This window comes from Geotrypetes seraphini, chromosome 10, assembly GCF_902459505.1.
Source record: "Geotrypetes seraphini chromosome 10, aGeoSer1.1, whole genome shotgun sequence".
In the NCBI taxonomy this organism is placed as follows: domain Eukaryota; kingdom Metazoa; phylum Chordata; class Amphibia; order Gymnophiona; family Dermophiidae; genus Geotrypetes; species Geotrypetes seraphini.
This window is the reverse complement of record NC_047093.1, coordinates 143614293-143637575: the sequence shown is the minus strand read 5'-3', so window position 1 is coordinate 143637575 and position 23283 is coordinate 143614293. Positions and strand designations below refer to the sequence as shown.

At 46.9% G+C, this 23283-nt stretch overlaps 1 protein-coding gene across 3 annotated transcripts in view; it reads left to right on the top strand.

The window, feature by feature from the left end:
* PPFIA3 (PTPRF interacting protein alpha 3) overlaps nt 1–19834 on the top strand; it is a 94091-nt gene extending 74257 nt beyond the window's left edge. For 2 of the 3 annotated variants that reach the window (XM_033961621.1, XM_033961620.1), the window contains exons 15-29: nt 4140–4360; nt 4716–4938; nt 5844–6001; nt 6134–6294; nt 6391–6484; nt 6762–6843; nt 11277–11477; nt 11913–11975; nt 13399–13574; nt 13883–13980; nt 16773–16948; nt 17082–17150; nt 17482–17656; nt 17927–18004; nt 18646–19834. In XM_033961621.1, coding sequence (XP_033817512.1) covers nt 4140–4360; nt 4716–4938; nt 5844–6001; nt 6134–6294; nt 6391–6484; nt 6762–6843; nt 11277–11477; nt 11913–11975; nt 13399–13574; nt 13883–13980; nt 16773–16948; nt 17082–17150; nt 17482–17656; nt 17927–17985 — 1956 coding nt within the window. In that variant the 3' untranslated portion in view covers nt 17986–18004; nt 18646–19834. Of the gene's footprint in view, nt 1–4139; nt 4361–4715; nt 4939–5843; nt 6002–6133; nt 6295–6390; nt 6485–6761; nt 6844–11276; nt 11478–11912; nt 11976–13398; nt 13575–13882; nt 13981–16772; nt 16949–17081; nt 17151–17481; nt 17657–17926; nt 18005–18645 lie in introns of those variants that run through there. The other variant, XR_004540924.1, reaches the window with a different exon arrangement.
* Nucleotides 19835–23283: the final 3449 nt, after the last annotated feature.

The window sequence follows — 23283 nt, the reverse complement described above, 5'->3', positions numbered from 1 at the left end:
GACCTCTTCTCCCTTGAAAAGAGGAGGCAGAGGGGACATGATCAAAACATTCAAAATACTGAAGGGAATAGACTTAGCACCAAGGTAGGGAGAACGAGAGGGCACTCTTTAAAGTTGAAAGGGGATAGATTACGTACAAATGTAAGGAAGTTCTTCTTCACCCAGAGAGTGGTAGAAAACTGGAACGCTCTTCCGGAGTCTGTTATAGGGGAAAACACACTCCAGGGATTCAAGACAAAATTGGAGAAGTTCTTGCTAAACTAGAACGTACGCAGGTGAGACTGGACTCATTTAGAGCACTGGTCTTTGACCTGGGGGCTGCCACGTGAGTGGACTGATGGACCACTGGTCTGACCCAGCAGTGGCAATTCTTATGTTCTTAGCATCCTTATATCCCCTTCTGGATCACAACGATTGGTTATGCCCTGGATCTCAAAGAGGCTTACACTCACATTCCCATTCATCCAGCCTTCCGCAAGTTCCTCAGATTTCGGGTGTGAAATCATCATTTTCAATACAGAGTGCTACCTTTCAGCCTGGCATCATCTCCCAGAGTTTTCACCAAATGCCTAGTAGTAGTAGCAGTGTCTCTGCGCAACCATGGTCTTCAGGTTTTCCCGTACCTGGATGACTGGCTCATCAAAGCCTCAACATCTCAGGGGGTTATTGTAGCTACCCAATGGACTATTTGGTTCCTCCAAAGTTTGGGGTTCGAAATAAACTTTCCAAAATCTCAGCTACAGCCCTCTCAAAATCTACAGTTCATTGGAGCTGTATTGGACATCGTACAATTCAGAGTATTCCTTCCTCAACAACGTCAAGAGGTCATCCGTTGAAACTCAGGGGTGGGAGATTTCATAGTGACACCAGGAAGTATTTCTTCACCGAAAGGGTGGTCGACAATTGGAATAGTCTTCCAGTTCAGGTTATTGAGGCCAGCAGCGTGCTGGATTTTAAGAGAAAATGAGAAAGGCATGTGGGATCGCTTCAAGGAAGAAATTAGGGGGTGAGTTAGTGGAGTGGGCAGACTTGTTGGGCCGTGGCCCATTTCTGCCATCATCTTCTATGTTTCTATGTTTCTATGTAACGTCAGGATACTCTCATACATCTTTGTCACAAAGTATTGCTTCTCACCTCACTATTAGCAAAACACATGATGGTTCTTTTGGGTCATATGGCCTCTACAGTTCACGTGACTCCATTTGCCAGACTTCACCTCAGAATTCCTCAATGGACCCTTGCTTCTCAATGGGCGCAGGCTTCCAATCCTCTCTCTCAACACATTGCACTGACTCCTTCGTTCAAACAGTCTCTTCACTGGTGGATGCTTTCTTCCAATCTCTCCAGAGGTTTACTTTTTCAAATGCCTCCTCATCAGAAGGTTCTCATGACAGATTCCTCGACTTACGCTCTGGGGGGGCTCATCTTAATGGTCTCCGTACTCAAGGTCCATCACAGATTGTCGGTGTCACATAAATCTGTTGGAACTCAGAGCGATTTTCAATGCTTTTCAACATCTTCTTCACGATCAAGTAGTCCTCATTCGTACAGACAATCAAGTAGCCCTATACTATGTCAACAAGCAGGGAGGAAAAGGATATCTTCCTCTGTGCGAAGAAGCGAAGAAGGTTTGGCATTGGGTAATTTTTCACAACATCTTTCTGAAAGGAGAGAAAAACTTCTTGCGGACAAATTGAGTCGTCTTCTACAGCCTCACGAATGGACACTCAATTTGTCGCCTCTCCATCACATTTTTTCTCAGTGGGGGACTCCTCAAGTATATCTCTTTGCTTCTCCCCACAACAACAAACTGCCTCAGTTTTGCTCTAGGATATACTCTCCTCACCGCCTGGAGGCAGATGCCTTTCTTCTGGAATGAATGAACAAGTTTCTGTATGCATTTCCTCCATTCCCTCTAATTCTCTAACACTCGTCAAACTCAAACAGGAACAAGCCACCATGATTCTGATAGCTCCTCGGTGGCCCAGGCAACCTTGGTACTCCCTTCTACTTCAGCTCAGCAGCAGGGAGCTACTACTTCTACCAGTTTCTCCGTCTCTGCTTACACAGAGTCAGGGGTCTCTGCTTCATCCTAACCTGCAGTCTCTGCACCTGACAGCTTGGTACCTTTCAAGGTAACTGCTCACCTATAGTTCTCTCAATCTGTAACAGACATTTTAGAAGCTTCCAGAAAACCTTCCACCAGGCAATGTTACAACTAGAAATGGACTCGGTTTTCTGCTTGGTGCGCTCTTCATCTCATTCTACCTCTTTGCCTTCAGTTCTGGATTATCTGTTTCACTTATCTCAATCAGGCCTCAAATCAACATACATTCGAGTACATCTCAGTGCAATTGCTGCTTTCCATCAGCCATTCGAAGGGAAACCCCTTTCTGCTCATCTTGTGGCTTCCAGATTTATGAAAGGACTTTTCAATGTCAAACCACCTCTCAAACCGCCTCCAGTGGTTTGGGACCTCAATGTGGTTCTTACCAAATTGATGAAGCCTCCATTTGAACCAATGTCTATGGCTCATCTGAAATATCTCACCTGGAAAGTGGTTTTTCTCATTGCTTTCACATCTGCTCATAGAGTCAGTGAGCGACAAGCTTTAGTAGCGGACCCTCCTTTCACAGTATTCCATCATGACAAGGTGGTCCTCCGTACTCATCCTAAATTCTTACCAAAAGTTGTTTCAGAATTTCATCTAAATCAATCCATTGTACTTCCAGAGTGTTTTCCAAAGCCTCAGTCTCACCCTGGAGAAACAGTTCTTCATATTTTCGAGTGCAAGTGTGCTTTAGCTTTCTACGTACAAAGGACTAAGCCACATAGATCTTCTCCTCAACTTTTTATCTCTTTCGATCCAAACAAGTTGGGACATCCAGTGTCAAAGCGAACCATCTCCAACTGGTTGGCTGCTTTGATCTCATTCTGTTATGCTCAGGCTGGACTGCATCTAGAGGGTCGAGTCACAGCCCAAAAAGTCAGAGCCATGCCAGTATCAGTGGCTTACCTTAGATCTACTCCTATTGAGGAAATCTGTAAAGCTGCCACTTGGTCCTCGGTTCATACATTCACCTCACATTATTGTCTGGATTCTTTTTCCAGATGGGAGGGCCACTTTGGCCAGGCAGTATTACAAAATTTATTCTCCTGAATTGCCAACACTCCCACCATCCCATTCTGGTTAGCTTGGAGGTCACCCATATGTGAGAATAGGCTGCCTGCTTGACCTGGGATAAAGAACAGTTACTTACCGTAACAGGTGTTATCCAGGGACAGCAGGCCACCCACCTAGCCTGGTTGGCTTCTTTGCTAGCTATCTGAACTGAGGAGACGCTGAGGCAGGCAGGAAGGTACTCGCGCATGCGCAATGCGGCAGTCGCGAACTCTCCAAAAGTTTTTCAAGCAAGTCTGCTCGTGAAGCTGTCCGTGGTTGACGTCCACCATATGTTGAGAATACCTGCCTGCTGTCCCTGGATAACACCTGTTACGGTAAGTAACTGTGCTTTACTGTCCCCCTACCTTGGTATGTCCTGATAGTGAGATTTTTTTCTGTTATCTGTCCGCTATGATTGTGTCACACCTAATACTTTTCCTTGTCCTGGATTCTTTGATAAAGTTGTCACTTTCTATCTCTGCACTGTGGGACTGTGTCACATGTAATACTTTCCTATGTCTTGAATACCCTGATGAAGTTGTCAGTTCCCATCTCTTCCCGTGTGATAATATTAAAGTTAATGCTGTCCTCCCCTCTCTTGTACTGCTTGATAAAGTGGTTCCTTCTGTCTTCCCTTGCCTTCCCCGGATGCTGCTTATGTAAGTATCTTTAGTGCTTTTCTGTCACCTAAGGTTTCTGGGAGGGAGGACTGGATTGAGTATTCCTTTAGGAAGGAAAGGTTTAAATCTGTTTCTTCATCCTTTCTGCATTGTCTCTTCATCATTCATCACTGTTGGTTGCCTGTCTCCACCACCTGTTTCTCTTTCCCTCCCTCTTCTTTCTTCCTTCTCTCCCGGGCACTTTCCTCCTCCTAATGACTTTCTCATCTCTTTCTTTTTCCTTCCACCTTGTTTTCTTTATTCCTTTTTCTTTCTCTGCTCATCCCTCTTTCTGTCCCTCCCTGTGTCATGAGCAGATCTTGACCCTGGATGAGGAGGAATGGGAGCGCGTACAACAGGCCAGTGTGCTAGCGAACGTGGCACAGGCCTTTGAGGGGGAGCTGGAGGGCTCAGATGAAGATGATCGAGACACACTGTTCAACTCAGCTGACCTGCTCTCACCCAGCGGCCAGACAGATGTTCAGACATTGGCAATCATGCTTCAGGAACAACTGGAAGCCATCAACAAGGAGATAAAGTGAGGGGTCACTGCGGCCTGAAGGGGCAATAGGGGGTATTAGTCCTATCTGCACTGTGGGCCCTCTCTTTCCATGCCTTAGTCCTGTCTGCACCATAGAGCCTATTCATGCAGTAGGTCCTGTTGTACCTTAGGGTCTGTCTGCACTGTGGGACTTATTCATACCATAGGTCCTATTTGAGCCATAAGTTCTATCTGCATCATAAAGTCTATCTGTGCCATGGGGCCTTTGCTCTGCCACATTTTATCTATAAGGAGCTCAAAGGAGAGGTTTCTGTTGCCTAGGGGATGTAACACTGTAAAAGTGGGCTGATAAGCTCTTTCTGTCCTTCCCTTTGATTCTCTCTCCTTTTAGGCTGATACAGGAAGAAAAAGAGACTACAGAGCTTCGAGCAGAGGAGATTGAGAGCCGGGTGACCAGCAGCACGCTGGATGGCTCTCTGGGCCGTTATCGCTCCGCCGCTTCCATCCCCACTTCTGTCACCACCTCCACCCTGGCCAGCCCCTCTCCACCCAGCAGCGGGCACTCCACACCCAGGGTTACTCCCCATAGCCCTGCTCGGGAGGGAGAAAAGTTTGTAAGTATCCCCACTGCTGACCCTGAAGCCCCTTTAGGCAGCATGATATGCCAGCTATCCATGCAGGGTCCCAAAATGAGAGGGCATTTGTATCTTTCACGGCAATACAGCTGTACTTACGGGGCTATGAGGCAGCCTTCCTTTTCAAGGGAAAAGGTAATTCTTGCTGGACATTATCCTCTATGTTTGCTATTTTGGGGTGCTGGGTGTTTCTTATGTGTTACTTTTTGAAGATGCTGGGGGGGGGTTATTGTCTGTGAGTTCTGATGGTTTCCTCTTTCTTTGCTGTTTTGGGGAGCCAGGGTTTTTTTTTCTGTTACTGTTTTGGGATGCACTTCTGAATTTGTTGTTTTGGGGAGCTGTTATCTTCTGTGTTTCTAATTTGGGATGCCGGATTTTCTTCTGTGTTACTTTTTTGAGGTGCTGGGGGTTTTTATCTGTGGGTGCTGGGAATTTCCTCCACACAATCTTTTTGGGGTGCAGGGTGTTATTATCTGTGGTTATTGGGGCTTTCTTCTGCATTACTTTTTGTGGGTGCTGGGGGGTTTCTTTTGTATTACTTTTTTGGGATCTTGGGGGTTTATTCAGTGTTACCTTTTTGGGGTGTTGGGGGTATTGTCTTTGGGTGCTGTGGTTTCTTCCATATCACTTTTTTGGGGTGTTGGGGGTTATTGTGAGTGTATCTTTGGATGCTGAGGAGTTTCCTTTCTGTTACTCTTTTGGGGCTGGGGTGAGGTTATTATCTGTGTGTACTGAGGGTTTCTTCCATGTTACTTTTAAGGGGTGCTGGAGATGTGCTCGAGATGTTTTTTTGGGTTATTGGAGATTATCCTCTGCAGTATTACTTTTGGATATACGCAATGTGCTGTAACTCTCACAGACCTTTTCTTTCATGGTCTGGCCAGAACCATGTGCCAAAGGAAGATGTACGTGAGGAGAAGTCGCAGGCCCCTAGTGAGATCACACCACCAATGACACCGCGGGCAGTGTGCCTGGAGAGGATGACGCAAGCTCTAGCGCTGCAGAATAGCTCGTTGGAGGAAGGCCGGGAGCTCCGGGGAAGGTAGGCCATACTGAGACAGCATGAGGTTTGGGTCTGGAGGGCTAAGACCACTGAGTACTATGAAGGGGGATGGGGTTCCCAGAGGCATGGATTGGTAACTGTTATCTTCCTCCCTTCCCTTTGTCCTTCCAGCCTTGGTCAGGAGGGTCTGAGCAGCGTCAACAGCACCAGCCAGGACTCACTTCACAAGGTCACCAAGAAAAAAAGCATCAAATCCTCCATCGGCCGCCTTTTTGGCAAGAAGGAGAAAGGCCGGATGGGGCAGCTGGGTGGCCGGGATTCCCCTTCCCTGGGTAAGGACCATATGCTGTGTTCCTCGGTGAAGAAAAGACTCGGGAGCTTGCATGAGGGGGCTGTGGTGTTTTATTTCTCTTTCCATCTTTCTACAGCTGGGACCCCCTCAGAGGAGATGTCTCCTGCAGATCCCATGGGTCTTGCCAAGCTTGCAGGGTCTGTGGAAAAAGATAGACGAAACAAGAAGAAGTGAGTGGGTTCTTGAGGCCAATTAGAATTCAGAGCTAGGTGTCTGTGTAGGGCAGAGCTTAGAACCCAGAGTTGGATATCTGGATAGGGTTGGGCTTAGAACTTGGAGGTGGGTTCTTACATAGAGTGGGGTGCTTGTACAAGGTGGGGTTTGAAGCATTTAGTCTAGCAGACGGGGCATAGAACCCAGAGTCAGAAATGGGACATGGGTGGGTGGGGGGAGGGGGGTGTTGAATGGCTGTGGCACAGCTTGTATGGCCTGTTCTGTATCTTGCAGGCATGAGCTGCTGGAAGATGCCTGTAGGCAGGGGTTGCCTTTCGCTGCCTGGGATGGGCCTACCGTCGTGTCCTGGCTGGAGGTAATTTATAGGATTCTGTGCCTGTGTGCAGAGTAAGGGGGTTAGTGGGGATGTGCTGCTAAATGTGGGAGCTGACGTACATGTGCATAAGGGGTATACCAGAGGAGGGTGGGGTGAGTGCGTAGAACTGGGTTGCATAGGTGAAAAGGTGGAGCAGGATGATTATGTGTGTGTGAGTATTGACAGAATGTGAGGATAAGGGGTGCTGTGGAATATATATGTGTGTGTGTGTGACAGAATGATTATGCATGTGTATGTATGTTATATAACAGGGATCTCAAATATATAGTAACATAGTAACATAGTAGATGACGGCAGATAAAGACCCGAATGGTCCATCCAGTCTGCCCAACCTGATTCAATTTTAATTTTTTTATTTTTTCTTCTTAGCTATTTCTGGGCAAGAATCCAAAGCTTTACCCAGTACTGTGCTTGGGTTCCAACTGCCGAAATCTCTGTTAAGACTTACTCCAGCCCATCTACACCCTCCCAGCCATTGAAGCCCTCCCCTGCCCATCCTCCACCAAACGGCCATACACAGACACAGACCGTGCAAGTCTGCCCAGTACTGGCCTTAGTTCAATATTTAATATTATTTTCTGATTCTAAATCTTCTGTGTTCATCCCACGCTTCTTTGAACTCAGTCACAGTTTTACTCTCCACCACCTCTCTCGGGAGCGCAGTCCAGGCATCCACCACCCTCTCCGTAAAGTAGAATTTCCTAACATTGCCCCTGAATCTACCACCCCTCAACCTCAAATTATGTCCTCTGGTTTTACCGTTTTCCTTTCTCTGGAAAAGATTTTGTTCTACGTTAATACCCTTCAAGTATTTGAACGTCTGAATCATATCTCCCCTGTCTCTCCTTTCTTCTAGGGTATACATATTCAGGGCTTCCAGTCTCTCCTCATACGTCTTCTGGCGCAAGCCTCCTATCATTTTCGTCGCCCTCCTCTGGACCGCCTCAAGTCTTCTTACGTCTTTTGCCAGATACGGTCTCCAAAACTGAACACAATACTCCAAGTGGGGCCTCACCAATGACCTGTACAGGGGCATCAACACCTTCTTCCTTCTACTGACTACGCCTCTCTTTATACAGCCCAACATCCTTCTGGCAGCAGCCACTGCCTTGTCACACTGTTTTTTCGCCTTTAGATCTTCGGACACTATAACCCCAAGGTCCCTCTCCCCGTTCATGCATATCAGCTTCTCTCCTCCCAGCATATATGGTTCCTTCCTATTATTAATCCCCAAATGCATTACTCTGCATTTCTTTGCATTGAATTTTAGTTGCCAGGCATTAGACCATTCCTCTAACTTTTGCAGATCCTTTATCAAATTTTCCACTCCCTCTTCGGTGTCTACTCTGTTACAAATCTTGGTATCATCTGCAAAAAGGCACACTTTTCCTTCTAACCCTTCAGCAATGTCACTCACAAACATATTGAACAGGATTGGCCCCAGCACCGAACCCTGAGGGACTCCACTAGTCACCTTTCCTTCCTTCGAGCGACTTCCATTAACCACCACCCTCTGGCGTCTGTCCGACAGCCAGTTTCTGACCCAGTTCACCACTTTGGGTCCTAACTTCAGCCCTTCAAGTTTGTTCAACAGCCTCCTATGAGGAACTGTATCAAAGGCTTTGCTGAAATCCAAGTAAATTACATCTAGCATATGTCCTCGATCCAGCTCTCTGGTCACCCAATCAAAAAATTCAATCAGGTTCGTTTGGCACGATTTACCTTTTGCCTCGGATCCTGTAACCCATTAGATTCAAGGAAGTACACTATCCTTTCTTTCAGCAACACTTCCATTATTTTTCCAACAACTGAAGTGAGGCTCACCGGCCTGTAGTTTCCTGCTTCATCCCTGTGACCACTTTTATGAATAGGGACCACATCCGCTCTCCTCCAATCCCCAGGAATCACTCCCGTCTCCAGAGATTTGTTGAACAAGTCTTTAATAGGACTCGCCAGAACCTCTCTGAGCTCCCTTAGTATCCTGGGATGGATCCCGTCTGGTCCCATCGCTTTGTCCACCTTCAGTTTTTCAAGTTGCTCATAAACACCCTCCTCCGTGAACGGCGCAGAATCTACTCCATTTTCTCGTGTAACTTTGCCAGACAATCTCGGTCCTTCTCCAGGATTTTCTTCTGTGAACACAGAACAGAAGTATTTGTTTAGCACATTTGCTTTCTCCTCATCACTCTCCACATATTTGTTCCCAGCATCTTTTAGCCTAGCAATTCCATTTTTTATCTTCCTCCTTTCACTAATATATCTGAAAAAATTTTTATCTCCCTTTTTTACATTTTTAGCCATTTGTTCTTCCGCCTGAAAAGCCATTTGTTCTTCCGCATTGAAAGCAGTGCATGCACATAGATCTCAAGCATATTCATTGGGGAAATCCTGAAAACCTGACTGGATTGCGGCCCTCAAGGAGGGACTTTGAGACCCCTGTTATATAATGTGGGGATAAAAGGTTAATATGGAATATGTGTGTGAAGAGATATATGTGAATGTGAGAGGGGTATGGGGTGGGGGGAAGGATGAGGGTACTGATCATATTAGCATATGAGAAGTATCTGCTTCTGAATATCGCATGTTCTCCTCTCTTATTCTCTCCACCAAGGTTACAGCTTTTGGGGCTGGCATTTGATTATTGGCTGCCCCAAAACATCTGTTTGTACAAAAACCACTTCACAGGTCACGGACCTGGTGGGCCACCGCGGGAGTGGACCGCTGGGCGAGATGGACCTCTGGTCTGACTCAGTGGAGGCAACTTCTTATGTTCTTATGTTCTTATCTGTTAGGGTCAAAGATCCTGAATGCAGTAGGGGAAGGGAAATGAGACTTGATATACTGCCTTTCTGTGGCTACAATCGAAGCGGTTTACGTATTATATAACAGGTCCTTATTTTGTGCCCGGGGCAATAGATGGTTTAGTGACTTGCCCAGAGTCTTGCTGCAGAGGGAATTGAACACTAAACTAAACTAAAACTTAAGCTTATATACCGCATCTTCTCTATAAGGATAGAGCTCGACACGGTTTATAAGAGTTTAAGAAAGGAAAATATAAGAATTAATAATTATATAGAGAGCAGCGGAAATTACATTTTTGAAAATAGCCACGATTTCAGATGTCTTTGAAATAATTGGAAAGTGCCCAAATAACGCAGCTGAACAGGAAAGTTATTCCAAAGCTCAGTCATTTTAAAATAGAGAGATTTCCCTAATTTTCTGATATAGATAACGCCTTTTAACGAGGGGAAAGATAATTTAAGCTTTTGGATAGATCTGGTAATATCAGGTCTCACAGAGTTCCAGGATAGAGGACAGAGTTCCAGGATAGAGGACAGAGTTCCAGGATAGAGTTCCAGGATAGAGGACAGAGTTACAGGATAGAGTTCCAGGATAGAGTTCCAGGATAGAGGACAGAGTTCCAGGATAGAGGACAGAGTTCCAGGATAGAGTTCCAGGATAGAGGACAGAGTTACAGGATAGAGTTCCAGGATAGAGGACAGAGTTTCAGGATAGAGGACAGAGTTTCAGGATAGAGTTCCAGGATAGAGGACAGAGTTCCAGGATAGAGGACAGAGTTCCAGGATAGAGTTCCAGGATAGAGGACAGAGTTCCAGGATAGAGGACAGAGTTCCAGGATAGAGTTCCAGGATAGAGGACAGAGTTACAGGATAGAGTTCCAGGATAGAGGACAGAGTTTCAGGATAGAGGACAGAGTTTCAGGATAGAGTTCCAGGATAGAGGACAGAGTTCCAGGATAGAGGACAGAGTTCCAGGATAGAGGACAGAGTTCCAGAATAGAGTTCCAGGATAGAGTTCCAGGATAGAGGACAGAGTTCCAGGATAGAGGACAGAGTTCCAGGATAGAGTTCCAGGATAGAGGACAGAGTTCCAGGATAGAGTTCCAGGATAGAGGATAGAGTTCCAGGATAGAGGACAGAGTTCCAGGATAGAGGACAGAGTTCCAGGATAGAGGACAGAGTTCCAGGATAGAGTTCCAGGATAGAGATCCAGGATAGAGGACAGAGTTCCAGGATAGAGGACAGAGTTCCAGGATAGAGTTCCAGGATAGAGGACAGAGTTCCAGGATAGAGTTCCAGGACAGAGTTCCAGGATAGAGTTCCAGGATAGAGTTCCAGGATAGAGTGCCATACAGGATCTTAAATGTTAGGCAGGCACATTTAAAGTAAACCCTAGAGATTACTGGATGCCAGTGAAGTTTTAACAAAAGCGGGGAAACATGATCATATTTGCTTTTTGCAAAGATCAGCCTAGCTGCAGAATTCTGGATCTGTTGAAGTCTTTGAAGACACAGTTCGCCACAGGGCTGATGAATTTGCCGGTCCATGAAGACCGTGCACTGTCTCAGGTTCCTATCTCCTGGTTGCCTGACACGCTGTCTCACTCCACAGCTTTGGGTAGGGATGCCAGCCTGGTACGTGGCTGCTTGCCGAGCCAATGTGAAGAGTGGTGCGATTATGGCCAACCTATCAGACCCAGAGATCCAGCGAGAGATTGGAATTAGTAACCCGCTGCATCGGCTGAAGCTGCGTCTGGCCATCCAGGAAATGGTGTCTCTCACTAGCCCATCTGCGCCAGCCACATCCCGCACGGTAAGAGGATGCCACTACCCAGCCTTGTAGCCTCCTGTGCTTGGGGTAACTCTGCCCAACCCTGTCTTGTATTGTTTGTGTCCTGGGTCTGTCCAGCTTGTACCATCCTTTTCCTAGCATGACCCTACCCCACCTGCTATGTTCTCATGAATGATATGTCCCTGTTCCACTTATTGTATAATCAATTGATGTAAATTATTTAGTCAAGAAAGTCTATTTAGATGGGTCTCAACATTGACCAACCTTTCATAATTCCTGTTCCACTTATGGCATGACCCTACTTAACCTCCTTTGTACATATGGTTCTTTAGGGCATATCTAGTTTTGTATGTTCCAGGATGTCTGTTAACATATGAATTCCCGATTTCTTTCTCCTTTTCCTTGAATTCCTGGGGTTGATGGATGCGACTCCTTTCATTTGGATCGTGTGAGCAGTCTACTGGCAACGTATGGATGACTCATGAGGAGATGGAGTCCTTGACAGCCACAACCAAACCAGTGAGTCTTGGTGCTCAGCTTTCTTCCTTCTTCGTGCAGAGGCTTCCGCAATCCCCATTCCCATGCAGCTCTCTAGTTTGTATGGCTTTCAGTTCCACAGATGTCTCGACGTCCCTGTAGTTTGTATGGCTCTCGGCAGCATAGGCGTTTCAGTGTTACCGCACTCTGTATGATTTGTGGTTTTGTGCTCTATGTGAATCTTGCTACTACAGAAAATAATAACATAAGAATTGCCATAATGGGTCCATGTAGCACAGTATCTTGTTTCTAACAGTGTTCAACCCAGGTTACAGGTACCTGGCAAGATCCCAAAGAGCAAAGCAGATTTTATGCTGCTTCTCCTAGGAACAAGCAGTGGCAGAGTCCAAGCTGCTGATCCCAAAGATAAGCAATGGCTTTCCCCAGATCTGCCTTAATGATAGTTTATGGGTGAGATCTCAATTTTCCCGCTCTCTTCTGCATGTGGAGTGAGCCGAGATCCTGGTGAACTGGGTTCAAGTCCCACTATGGCTCCTTGGGACTCCGGTACAATATTTAGATTCTGAGCCCATTAGGGACAGAGAAGGTACCCGCACATAATGTGTACAGCGCTGTGTACATCTTAGTAATATTATAGAAATGATAAGGAGTAGTAGGTCCTGGTACCACACGAGGTCTCGGTGTCCCTGATCTTTGCATGGCTCTTGGTGCCGCAGGGGAGTCCGTTTTCCTGCTCTTTGCATGTTCCTGCGCTTTGCATGCCTTGTGAGCCTGTAGTGATTCTTGCGCTCTGCCTGGTTCCTATGGCTTCTCGCTTTTCCGTGCGCTCTCTTTGCCTGCACAAGTTCACATAACACTGCTAACCGCTGTCCTCTCACTTACTTCTCTTTCCTCCTGCTGGCTAACCCCCCAATCTCTGGCAGGAGTCGAAGGAGATCAGCTGGGAACAGGTATGGGCATCTTTCTCTGTAACCTTGGCTTACATCCAGGATATTAGTGAGTTGTTACTATGCCCCCCCAGCACAGCAGCCTCTCACTTTTCCTCCTAGCCAGTCCTGCGCTTAAGAGCTCTCATCCGATTAAAATAAATCCATAAATCCCAGACACAGGCTCCCTTGACATCCCCTGTTCTGAGATTTGCTCATGCTTTATCTCACCTATCCCAGTGTCTCCCATCCTCCAGTTCTTCTCTCAGCTGGTGCCCCTTCCTTCAGCTCTCCTCTTACCTGGTATCATCCCTCCTTTAGTTCTCCTCTCAACTGGTGTTTCCATTCCCCCAATTCCTCTCTTCTATAGTGTCCCTCTCCCTTAGCTTTCTTCTCATTAACTGACCCCTCCCTCCCACCTCCCCATCTAGCACCCCTTCTTTCCATGAGCCTCTCTTTCAGTTGCTCCCTCCCCAGTCACTTATTTACTCAGTACCCCACTTCTGTGCCTCTCTCAGATCTTAGCGTATGGCGACATGAACCATGAGTGGGTGGGGAATGAGTGGCTCCCTAGCTTGGGTCTGCCCCAGTACCGAAGTTATTTCATGGAGTCCCTAGTGGACGCTCGGATGTTGGACCACCTCAACAAGAAGGAGCTCCGAGGGCAGCTGAAGATGGTGGACAGCTTCCACAGGTGAGGGGGATGGAAGACATGGGGAGTTGTGGTGAAAGGGGTAGAGAGATGAAGAGAGCAGGAGGAGGATTAGAGGATGTGAGTGGTATAGGAATGTGGGCAGGAGGGAAGGATGGATGTGGGAGTGTGGGGAGGAGAGAGGAAGATATGGAAATAAGAGAGGAGGAGGAAGGGGGGTTAAAGGGGGCTGTGGGTGAGGGGTTAGGGAGGAATGAAGCTGTGGGAAGAGGACAAGAGGGGAGTGGTAGGCAAAAGGCCATTGCAGCCTACCTCTTACTCCTGCCCCCCTCCTGTGATTTTGCCCCCAGGGTCAGCCTGCACTATGGGATTATGTGTCTGAAACGGCTGAACTATGACCGGAAGGATTTGGAGAGGAGACGGGAGGAGAGTCAGAACCAGCTCAAAGGTACCGACCCTTCCCTGATGCAGCAGCAGCTGCTGTCTGTCTGGATGGCAGGAATCTTATCAAAGTGTATTCTGAGTGCCCAAGTTCCCTTCTTAGCACCTGGACTCATAGAAATCCATTTACCAGAGAAGCAGGTTTATGGAGTATGTCTGCCTTTGCCTCTGTATAAGAACACAGGATGTAACGGGTTGGCTCAAAGCAGTTGTCCCTCAAATCAGCTATCCTGTCACCAAAAGCAGCCAGAGATCCAAAATCTACCTGAATTGTGGACTCTTAGAATATAAGAATTTCCATACTGGGTCTGACCCAGTCTCCTGCTTCTAACAGTGGCCAATCCAGGTCACAAGTACCTGGCAGAATCCCAAAAAGTAGCAACATTCCACACTAATGACCCCAGAGCCAAGTAGTGGCTTTCCCCAGGTCAACCTTAACGAAAGATTAGGTTCTTACCTTTGCTAACCTTCTTTCTTGTAAATCCACACTTTATTCCAGGACTAGTGGGCTATTTCCATCTACCCGCCAGGATTTTGTAGGAAGCCTCAAACTTCAGAGACTTAAACCCCTCCCCCTCATACCTCGTCACTGTCACTGTTTCTGTAAACATCAGTCAGTAGTAAAGCAGCCAGAAACATCTGTAGAGGATAATAATGAGAGAGAGGAGAACGGGGACACTCCTCGACAAGTAAGTGTATTCTGCTCACAATTAGAAATATTTAGAAATGCAAAACAGCAACAAGTAAACATAATTGAATCAGAATATCAAACATTAGTAACCTGAACGATAATAACAGTGCTATAAGTAGAAACAGCATGTACTGACAGAAGGGGGCACCCTAACTAGAGACCCCCCCAAACTGAGTGCTAAACCCAATTAGATGCCACTCTATAAAGGCTGGTCAGAAAATAGAAATGCTTGAAAGGCAGACAATCGGCGAATCAGGAAAATACAGAGCGGGTGCCCAGAATAAAGTGTGGATTTACGAGAAAAAAGATTTGCAAAGGTAAGTAAGAACCTAATCTTTCATTCTTTTACAGTCCCACTTTATTCCGGGACCAGTGGGACGTAACAGAGCAGTCCCAGAGAATCAGGGTGGGACTGATGAGCCTGCTGCCAAAACAAAGGCACCAAATGCAGCATCCTGCTTCGTCACCAAATCAATCCTGTAAAACTTGGTGAACAGATGCAAAGAAGCCAGATAGTGGCCCTGCAAATCTCATTCAGAGGAACCGACAATGACTCTACCCAAAAATACGAAACACCTCTGGTAGAATGAGCCTGCACCACAAGGGGGAGGGGCTACTTTCCTGCCACCACATAAGCCGCAGAAACAGCCATACGGATCCACCTGGAAATGGTGGCCTTAGAAGCAGGCCTACCCTTGCAGGCAGGATTTGCTAGAACAGATAGGTGGTCAGAAAGGAGAAACTCGGTGACTTCCAAATACCGCAACAAAAACCTGCACATCTGTGGTTTTATTTCAAAAATGAAGCTGACAAGTATAAAAAAAAACTTTAAAATCAAATCTGGAAAAATCCAAGATGGCCACTGAAGGCCTATTTTGATTAAAAATAGCCCAGGAAAACTACAGAGAACCCTCAAAAAACAGATTTTAGGGGTGGGAGTAGGGCATGCAGGGAAACCACTTAAAAAACCCTTTTGAAAGAATCCCCCCCCCCAAAAAAATCTCTGATTCAAGCTGTTAGCTTGTAGTCACAGAAACATGTACTGACAGGGAAATACTGCAAATGAAGCTAAAACAGCTCACAGGGAGATCCCTTGCCTCAACTTGCTGGAAAGCTGAACTTTGAATCTTCTGACATCCCCACTGGCCTGACTTCCATGGCCGGTCACCTCTGCCACCCTTGAACATGCTGTGCAGCATGCCTGGCGGAGGAATATAATCTGGCTCCGATCCCGGGCATGCCTCCACAGAACCACGCAGCCTGCGTTCAACCCACTAACAGAAGAACCTGGGGTGAGCTAGCTCCCAAGGAAATATTCACTGAGTCATGATCTGATGTGCACGCTGTCCACAGGGCTTACTGACAAGTAGGGAACCCTCCAGAAACAGACTTTTCCCAAAGATCTCCCGCAGTCAGAGCTGTCTCCGCAGGGAACTTCCGCCGCACAAGGGCAAAAACTGTGAATGCAAATACTGAAATTACACAAAATAAAACATGAGCAGAAAAAGACAAGCTCCTACAGTCTGGCTTGTAGGAATAAAGACTGATGTTTACAGAACCAGTGACAGTGATGAGGTATGAGGGGGAGGGGTTTAAGTCTCTGAAATTTGAGGTTTCCTACAAAGTCCTGGCAGGTAGATGGAAATAACCCACTGGTCCTAGAATAAAGTGGGATTATACAAGAATAATGGTTTTCAGACTTTTCCTCCTGGAATTTGTTCAAACCTTTTTAAACTCAGCTACACTAACTACTTTTACCATGTGTTTCAGCAATGAATTCCAGATATTAACTTGTCCAAGCTCTTTTTAAGCCAGCCGTGCTAGCTGCTTCTTCCACACTTTGTCATGCAACAAATTCCACAGCTCAATTGCACAATGGGTGAAAATATACTTTCTCCAATTGGTTTGAAATGTTCTGCCTGTCAGTTTTGTGGAATACATCTCTTGTTTCTCTCTGGCTCTGCAATACTTTTGTCTGGGTTTCTGTCCGTCTTTCTCTGCCACAGACTTGATGACCTGGTTCAGCAGTTGGGTGACACATGTGCTTTGGTGAGCCAGTGGAAGTATTGTGCAGAAATTAATAACCCATCTGTCTTTCTGTTCCCCAGATGTGATGGTTTGGTCCAACGAACGGGTGATGTGTTGGCTGCAGTCTCTGGGGCTGAAGGAATTTGCTGGGAACCTGCAGGAGAGTGGGGTCCATGGGGCACTCATTGCACTGGACGACACCTTTGACTTCACCGACTTGGCGTTGCTGCTACAGATCCCGACACAGAACACGCAGGTGGGGGAGGGGTGGGTCGGCAGGGATGCTTTTATCTCACTCTTGCCTGGGATGGGTGGGGAGCAGGGTTCATGCAGAGCTCTCTCTGTCTCCTCAGCTACCCACCATTTAGTTTTCTTTCTGGCTTTTACAGGCACGGCAAATCCTGGAAAAGGAATTTGCTAACCTGATCAGTGTGGGCACAGACCGCAGGCTGGATGAGGTAAGTGTCAGGGCATTGGGGGGGAGGGGGGAGGAAAGAAGGAGGACTTTGAATGGTGAGATAGGGACGGAGGGAGCAGAGATGATGGGAGAGAGAGGAGTGGAAAGGGAGGAGGAGAGAGATGAAAGAAGGAGGGAGGAGCAAGGAGGGAATAGGGAGGGGAAAGGCAGGAAGGGGAAAGGAGAGAGAAAAGAGGGAGAGGAACTGGGGGGGGGCAGGAAGGGAGGGCAGGGAAGGAGTGAAAGAAGGGATATGGGTTGAGAGAAGTGGGTGGTGAAGAACTGCTCCGTCCATGTTCTTTATAAATCTAACCTCCCCCCCCACCTTGCAGCCCGACAGCACGAAGCCCTTCAGCCGCTCCCCATCCTGGAGGAAGATGTTCCGAGAGAAAGACTTGAGGGGAGTAAGCCCCGACTCTGCTGAGACACTGCCCGTCAACTTCCGCACTGCTACTGTTTGCTCCATCACCTCACCGGGACTACAACTGCGCAAGTTCCAGTCTGAAGGTATCAGAGGTGTGAATGCTGAGAAGCCCCTCCCTCAGTACTGGCAAAACACTGCTGAGAGGAAGCTCATACCATTGGAATCCCAGTAGGGACAGACTGTGGTTCTCCTGCGGCCCCCCCCCCCCCCATGCCCTGAGACCCCACTCAGCCAGATATACTGTGAAGTAGAAGTATGTGCTTGGGTAGGATGGGGTTTGGGAGGTGTGTAAGGGGCATATAGGGAGGAAGCAGGTGATTTTATGGTCTTCACACTCTGCATGTCTCTTGCAGGAAGTTCTTCAGCAAACCAGCGCACAGACAACATGTCAGTGAGAACCTACTCATGTTAATCATAGGGGGCCCGGCATGGTGAGTGTCCTGGAAAAGAGAGAGAAAAGGAGGGAGGGAGCATGAGAGGGCTCAGGGTGTTTTCCAGTGAGGGATCATAAGAACATAAGAGTTGCCATACTTGGACAGACTGAAGGTCCATCAAGCCCATTATTCTGCTTTCAACAGTGGCCAATTCAGGTCTCAAGTACCCAGTTAGATCCCAAGTAGTAAAACAGATTCAATGCTGCTTATTCTAGGAATAAGCAGTGGATTTCCTCAAGCCATCTCAATAATGGCCTATGGACATTTGTTTCAGGAAATTAGACAAACCTTTTTTAAATCCTGTTAAGCTAACTGCTTTTACCACATTCTCTGGCAATGAAGGAAGCCTGAGAGGGCTTGGGGTGGATTCCAGTGAGGAAGGGGAGGACAAGTGGATGGAGAAAAAAAAATAAGGCAGAGATTAGGGAGTTTCAAAGGGTGAAAGGGGAAGGAGGGATGAAGAGAGAAATTTGAAGCCTGGTTGGTGGAAGGGAAGGTAGAATGTAGGGCATAAGGACTCTGGGGCCCTTGAGGAGAGGAAGTTAAGGTTGTGAGACCCATGGGCAAGGCAGGGGGAGAGGAAGTACTGCTAGTACAGGATAAGTTGTGATGGCTTTCCCCATCTCCCTCTCTTCCAGGTGAAATTATTGTGGCAATAAGACCACTGGAGGCACTTTTTCATGCCATGGGAGGACTGACACCGCCCTCGCTGGAGGGGGCACCTGCTTACCATCACTCTGGAAGGAGAGGGAGCAGTGAGAACCCCCCTCCCTTCCCAGTCTCCTTCCTTCTCTGTACCCATTCTAGCCTCATGAGGGGTATTGGTAGTAATACAAAGTGGTCCCTGGTTAATGTCTTACATTTTTTATTTGTGGAAGCCCCTGGGAGGGGGGTAAAAGTGCCGTTTTGAAACTGGGAGATGGATATTTACATTACAAGCAGTGCAGAAAGATTGTTTGAAGACTAAAACACTCTGTTTTAACAGCCTCCTTCTCAGCTCTTTGGTGAAGGTAATTTCTCCATGAGGCTGGGCAAGGGGTATTGTTGCCCCGGCTGTGCTGGTCTTGGTCTGGAGTACTTGAAGCTGCTAAGGATCATAGGGTCTGATTCAGTCCTGGCATTGCTTTCGTTACATGCATGCATTTGTTCTTCTAATCTTCCTATTAAAAAAAGGGACTAGGCAACACCAGAGATGAATCGCCGGGTGGGGGGAGGTGGAAGCCCTAAGAGACACACACTGGGATGGGGGAGTAGAATGACTCGGTGAGGAGTGTGTATATGTTCATTGTAGGAAGGCCCCAGGTCCTGTATGTCACATTGGTACATTGATTATGGGTAGACCCTGTTGTTCCCTGGACATCATACAGTGACTTTGGGAAGGCCAGTGGCTTGGGATAGGTCCCAGGCCTTGTTCCCTGTCTGCCATCCTGGAACATTTACTGCTGGTAAATCCTTTGACTTGAAACCTCAGATGTTCCTTAGCCTCTGCATCTAAACATGCTGTTGTTTTTTTTTTCATGGCCAGTGTCCTGGGCAGCTTGACTGGGTGCTTCAGTTCTTCCTATTGTATACCCTCCTGCAAATGTGAGGCCCTAGCCAGGCTGTTCGTGGCTGGTGCTGATGGTGACACTGCCCCTATGTCTCCAAACTTTCCCCCTCCATGTCCAGCCCCTCCCTGAACGGGAGCCCTGGGGGCTTGAATACAGTTGTTTTGCCAGCTATCGCCTTCCATCCAGCTGTGGCAGACCTGAATCGTAGAGCTGACCTCACCCCGATATGGGGTAAAACCAGCTGCAGGAAAGCTCTGCAGAAGACTGAAGAGGGAAGGGGAAGGGGTGGGTGGGTGGGTTCTCAGTTTACATTACTGGAATGCTGCCTCTTTTAGGAGGGAGCAGGGGGTGGGGGCACAGGTTGCCATTTGTATAATATAAATTGTAATTTATATGTATAATGTTATATTGTGTTGGAAACGTGTAAATGATTTCTGAATGTTAAACTTTTTAATTTTTTGGCATGACATTATGAAAATCTGGGGGAGGAGGAACCAGTTCCTCTCTGATGAAAATACGAAACCTCTCTCCCTCATGTACAAAGAAAGAGGGTATCCTGCTCCCCAAACCTCTGCAGCTCACCGGGTTGCTGGTGGAGTGGGGAGGTTCCCTGTGTATAGATATATTTTTCTCTTCCTGCTGTGATGTCATGGCATTTGTCAGACGCTGTGTGTATGATGTCATGAAAATTGTTTTCTGGGAAAAAAAAAGATGACTGAAAATCACAAAGCAGGCCTCACTGGTGCTGGGGTGTGTCATTTCTGTGTCTGTCATCTGTCTGGAGTCCAAATCACCGAGATTCTGGCCTGGAAGGAGAGTGCAGTCTCCTGCCTTGCACATTAGCCTTTGGTATTTTCAATCTCCTGTGTTCTCTGCAAATGTACTAGAGTCTGATATGTTCAGTTCTCTGCAGTATTTAGTGTTTTCAGTCTCCTGCACACTCTGTGATTTACTACAGTTTGATATATTTAGTCTGCTATACTCCCTGCATTGTGCTCCATTCTTTAGTATCAGTCATTTCTCTTCATCATGCAGCTGTGTTTCTGGTACAGTAAGTTAAGTTTTTGTACTCTCTGCATTATGAAGCCCTCTTTGGTGCAACTGTATCTGTGGTAGTTTGGCTTTCCTATGCTACAGCTGCCTCTATGGTATTTTCAGCTCCTCTGCATTATGTCTCTCCTATTTTGACCCTGCTTGCTTTCCATTGTGCCACTCTCTCTGGACTTCTATTTCTTTTCTTTTCTTTTTTTAATCTTTCTCCTTAGACTCATGTCACACAGTTAAACAGACAGGTTGGTTCTTTCATATATTATTTTGCTTTTATTTAATTATAAAACATTGGCACCATGCACTCCCTCCTGCCCAGACCTAACAAATAAAGTGCATTTTATATCAGAGAAGCAACTCCAAATTCCATAAATAGGTTAAAGGCTTCAAAGTGCCCTAAAATTCATCCGATAGTCACTGACTCTGAAATGGGTGGGCTGGCTGGTTGGACCCCTCCCCAAGAAAGTACTGGGCCAATATTCAAGAAAAGCTGAGCTCCTAATCCTGTGCCCTATTTTCAGCTTAGCGTAGGAGCCTTAGGGCCCTGATATTCAAAGCATTTATGCTCCTAAATAGGCCTCTGAAAATTAGGAAGGGCTGAGTGCATAAGTTCAGGTTGAAACTTTCACTAAATTCTTAAACTTAAAGAGCATAAAAAGCAGGTGGTAACAGGCAGATTTAGGATAGGAAAAGAGGTTAGGCTCATAAAGGAAGGAAAAATATGGTAGGCCTAACTTCTAAGCTCCTAAACTGAATATCAGGCCTACAGTGCACAGAATTCCATAGAAGTAACAGGTACCCTTTTCAAGGGGAGCTAGGGACAAGGCTAGCAGGTGATTCCTGCAGGGATGGGCTCAGCCCCCTGCACATTCTTCCTTCCAATCATTCACTCATGCACTTGTGGTGCCTGGGGAGTTTTTAAACCCTCCCCCCGCACCCCCGGAATCACGGACATAGTGAGCACAGGGGCAATCTTAAAAGAATACATGTCAAATTCAACCAACATGATTCCAGCATAAATAATAATAACTTAAGACAATAAAAGAAAAATCATCCTGTAAGGGCAACACTGCCACAGACTCAGCTTAGCTCCAATCTCCAGCTTTGTCACTGGCTCTTTTTGTATTACCCTGAGGAAAGTCACTTTATCTCCTGTGCCTTGGCTCTACGCCCCAGCTCCATCACTGACCGACTGCGTGTGTAGTCTTGGGGGGGAGTCACTTTATCTTCCTGGGCCTCTGTTTACTGAACTAGGGCTGGTTCACACGAGTACACACTTATCTCTTTTTAAACTGTTGTGAGATTTTGACTATGCACGTTCCAATTATATGTGTGAAAAGTGGATGTGTTCATGTCACAGTTTTCCTAAACAATAATAACACTGCCTGCCGGGGGTTTCGAGGAACTCAGCTCAGGGCAGAATGTATTCTCATACATAACAGCACTCAGTCCCAGGTATGTGACAGAAAAGCCAGAAGTTGGTGGATGGTGTTGGCCAGGAGAGCTGTGATTGTCCTATCAGTACCAGCAGAGGGGATCCCCAGGCGCAGCCCTGTCACGGCAGCACATACACTGGCACCAGCAATTACAGAGGGGGGGAGCACTAGGAAGCTGCAGTCTGTTGAAAAGGAAAAAAAAGAGGGAGAAGGGGCAGTTAGCAGAGTGGCCCATTGCCTGGATTCATCTAGTATCTCCTACCTGCAATCCCCGTAACCACAATCCTAGAACCCACGGCACCTGCTTACCATGTGCACTCAGGACAATGAAGATTTCTGTGTTTGCTGGATGTCGGAGGAATACAAGCACATTGAAGGAGAATATGTGAAACTCACAGGCTACCCTTGCTCGTTGACCTTCTACCACCACATCCGAGAGGAGATCTTCCGGGAGTTCTCCTTCCATGACTTCATCAGAGATGAGACCAACAAGTATTTAGAAAAGGTAAGAACATAAGAAGTTGCCTCCACTGGGTCAGACCAGAGGTCCATCCCACACAGCGGTCCGCTCCCGTGGTGGCCCACCAGGTCCTTTGACCTGTGAAGTGATTTGACCATTTTTATATCCTACCTCTGCTTCTGTCGGTACCCCTCAATCCCTTTATCTTTTAGGAACCTATCCAAACCTTTCTTGAACCCCTGTACTATGGTCTGGCCTATCACAACCTCTGGAAGAGCGTTCCATGCGTCTACCACCCTCTGGGTAAAAAAGAACTTCCTAGCATTTGTTCTAAACCTGTCCCCTTTCAATTTCTCCGAGTGACCCCTAGTGCTTGTGGTTCCCCACCGTTTGAAGAATCTGTCCTTATCCACTTTCTCTATGCCCTTCAGGATTTTGAAGGTTTCTATCATGTCCCCTCTAAGTCTCCTCTTCTCCAGGGAGAACAACCCCAGCATTTTTAACCTGTCAGCGTATGAAAAATTTTCCATACCTCTTATCAGTTTAGTCGCTCTTCTCTGGACTCCCTCTTTCTTGAGGTACGGCAACCAGTACTGGACACAGTACTCCAGGTGTGGGCGCACCATTGCACGATACAGCAGCATGTGATACCCTTTTTGATGATGCCCAGCATTCTGTTTGCTTTCTTTGAGGCTGTCGCACACTGCGCCGATGGCTTCAATGTTGCGTCCACCATCACCCCCAGGTCTTTTTCAAGGTCGCTCACCCCTAGCAATATTCCCC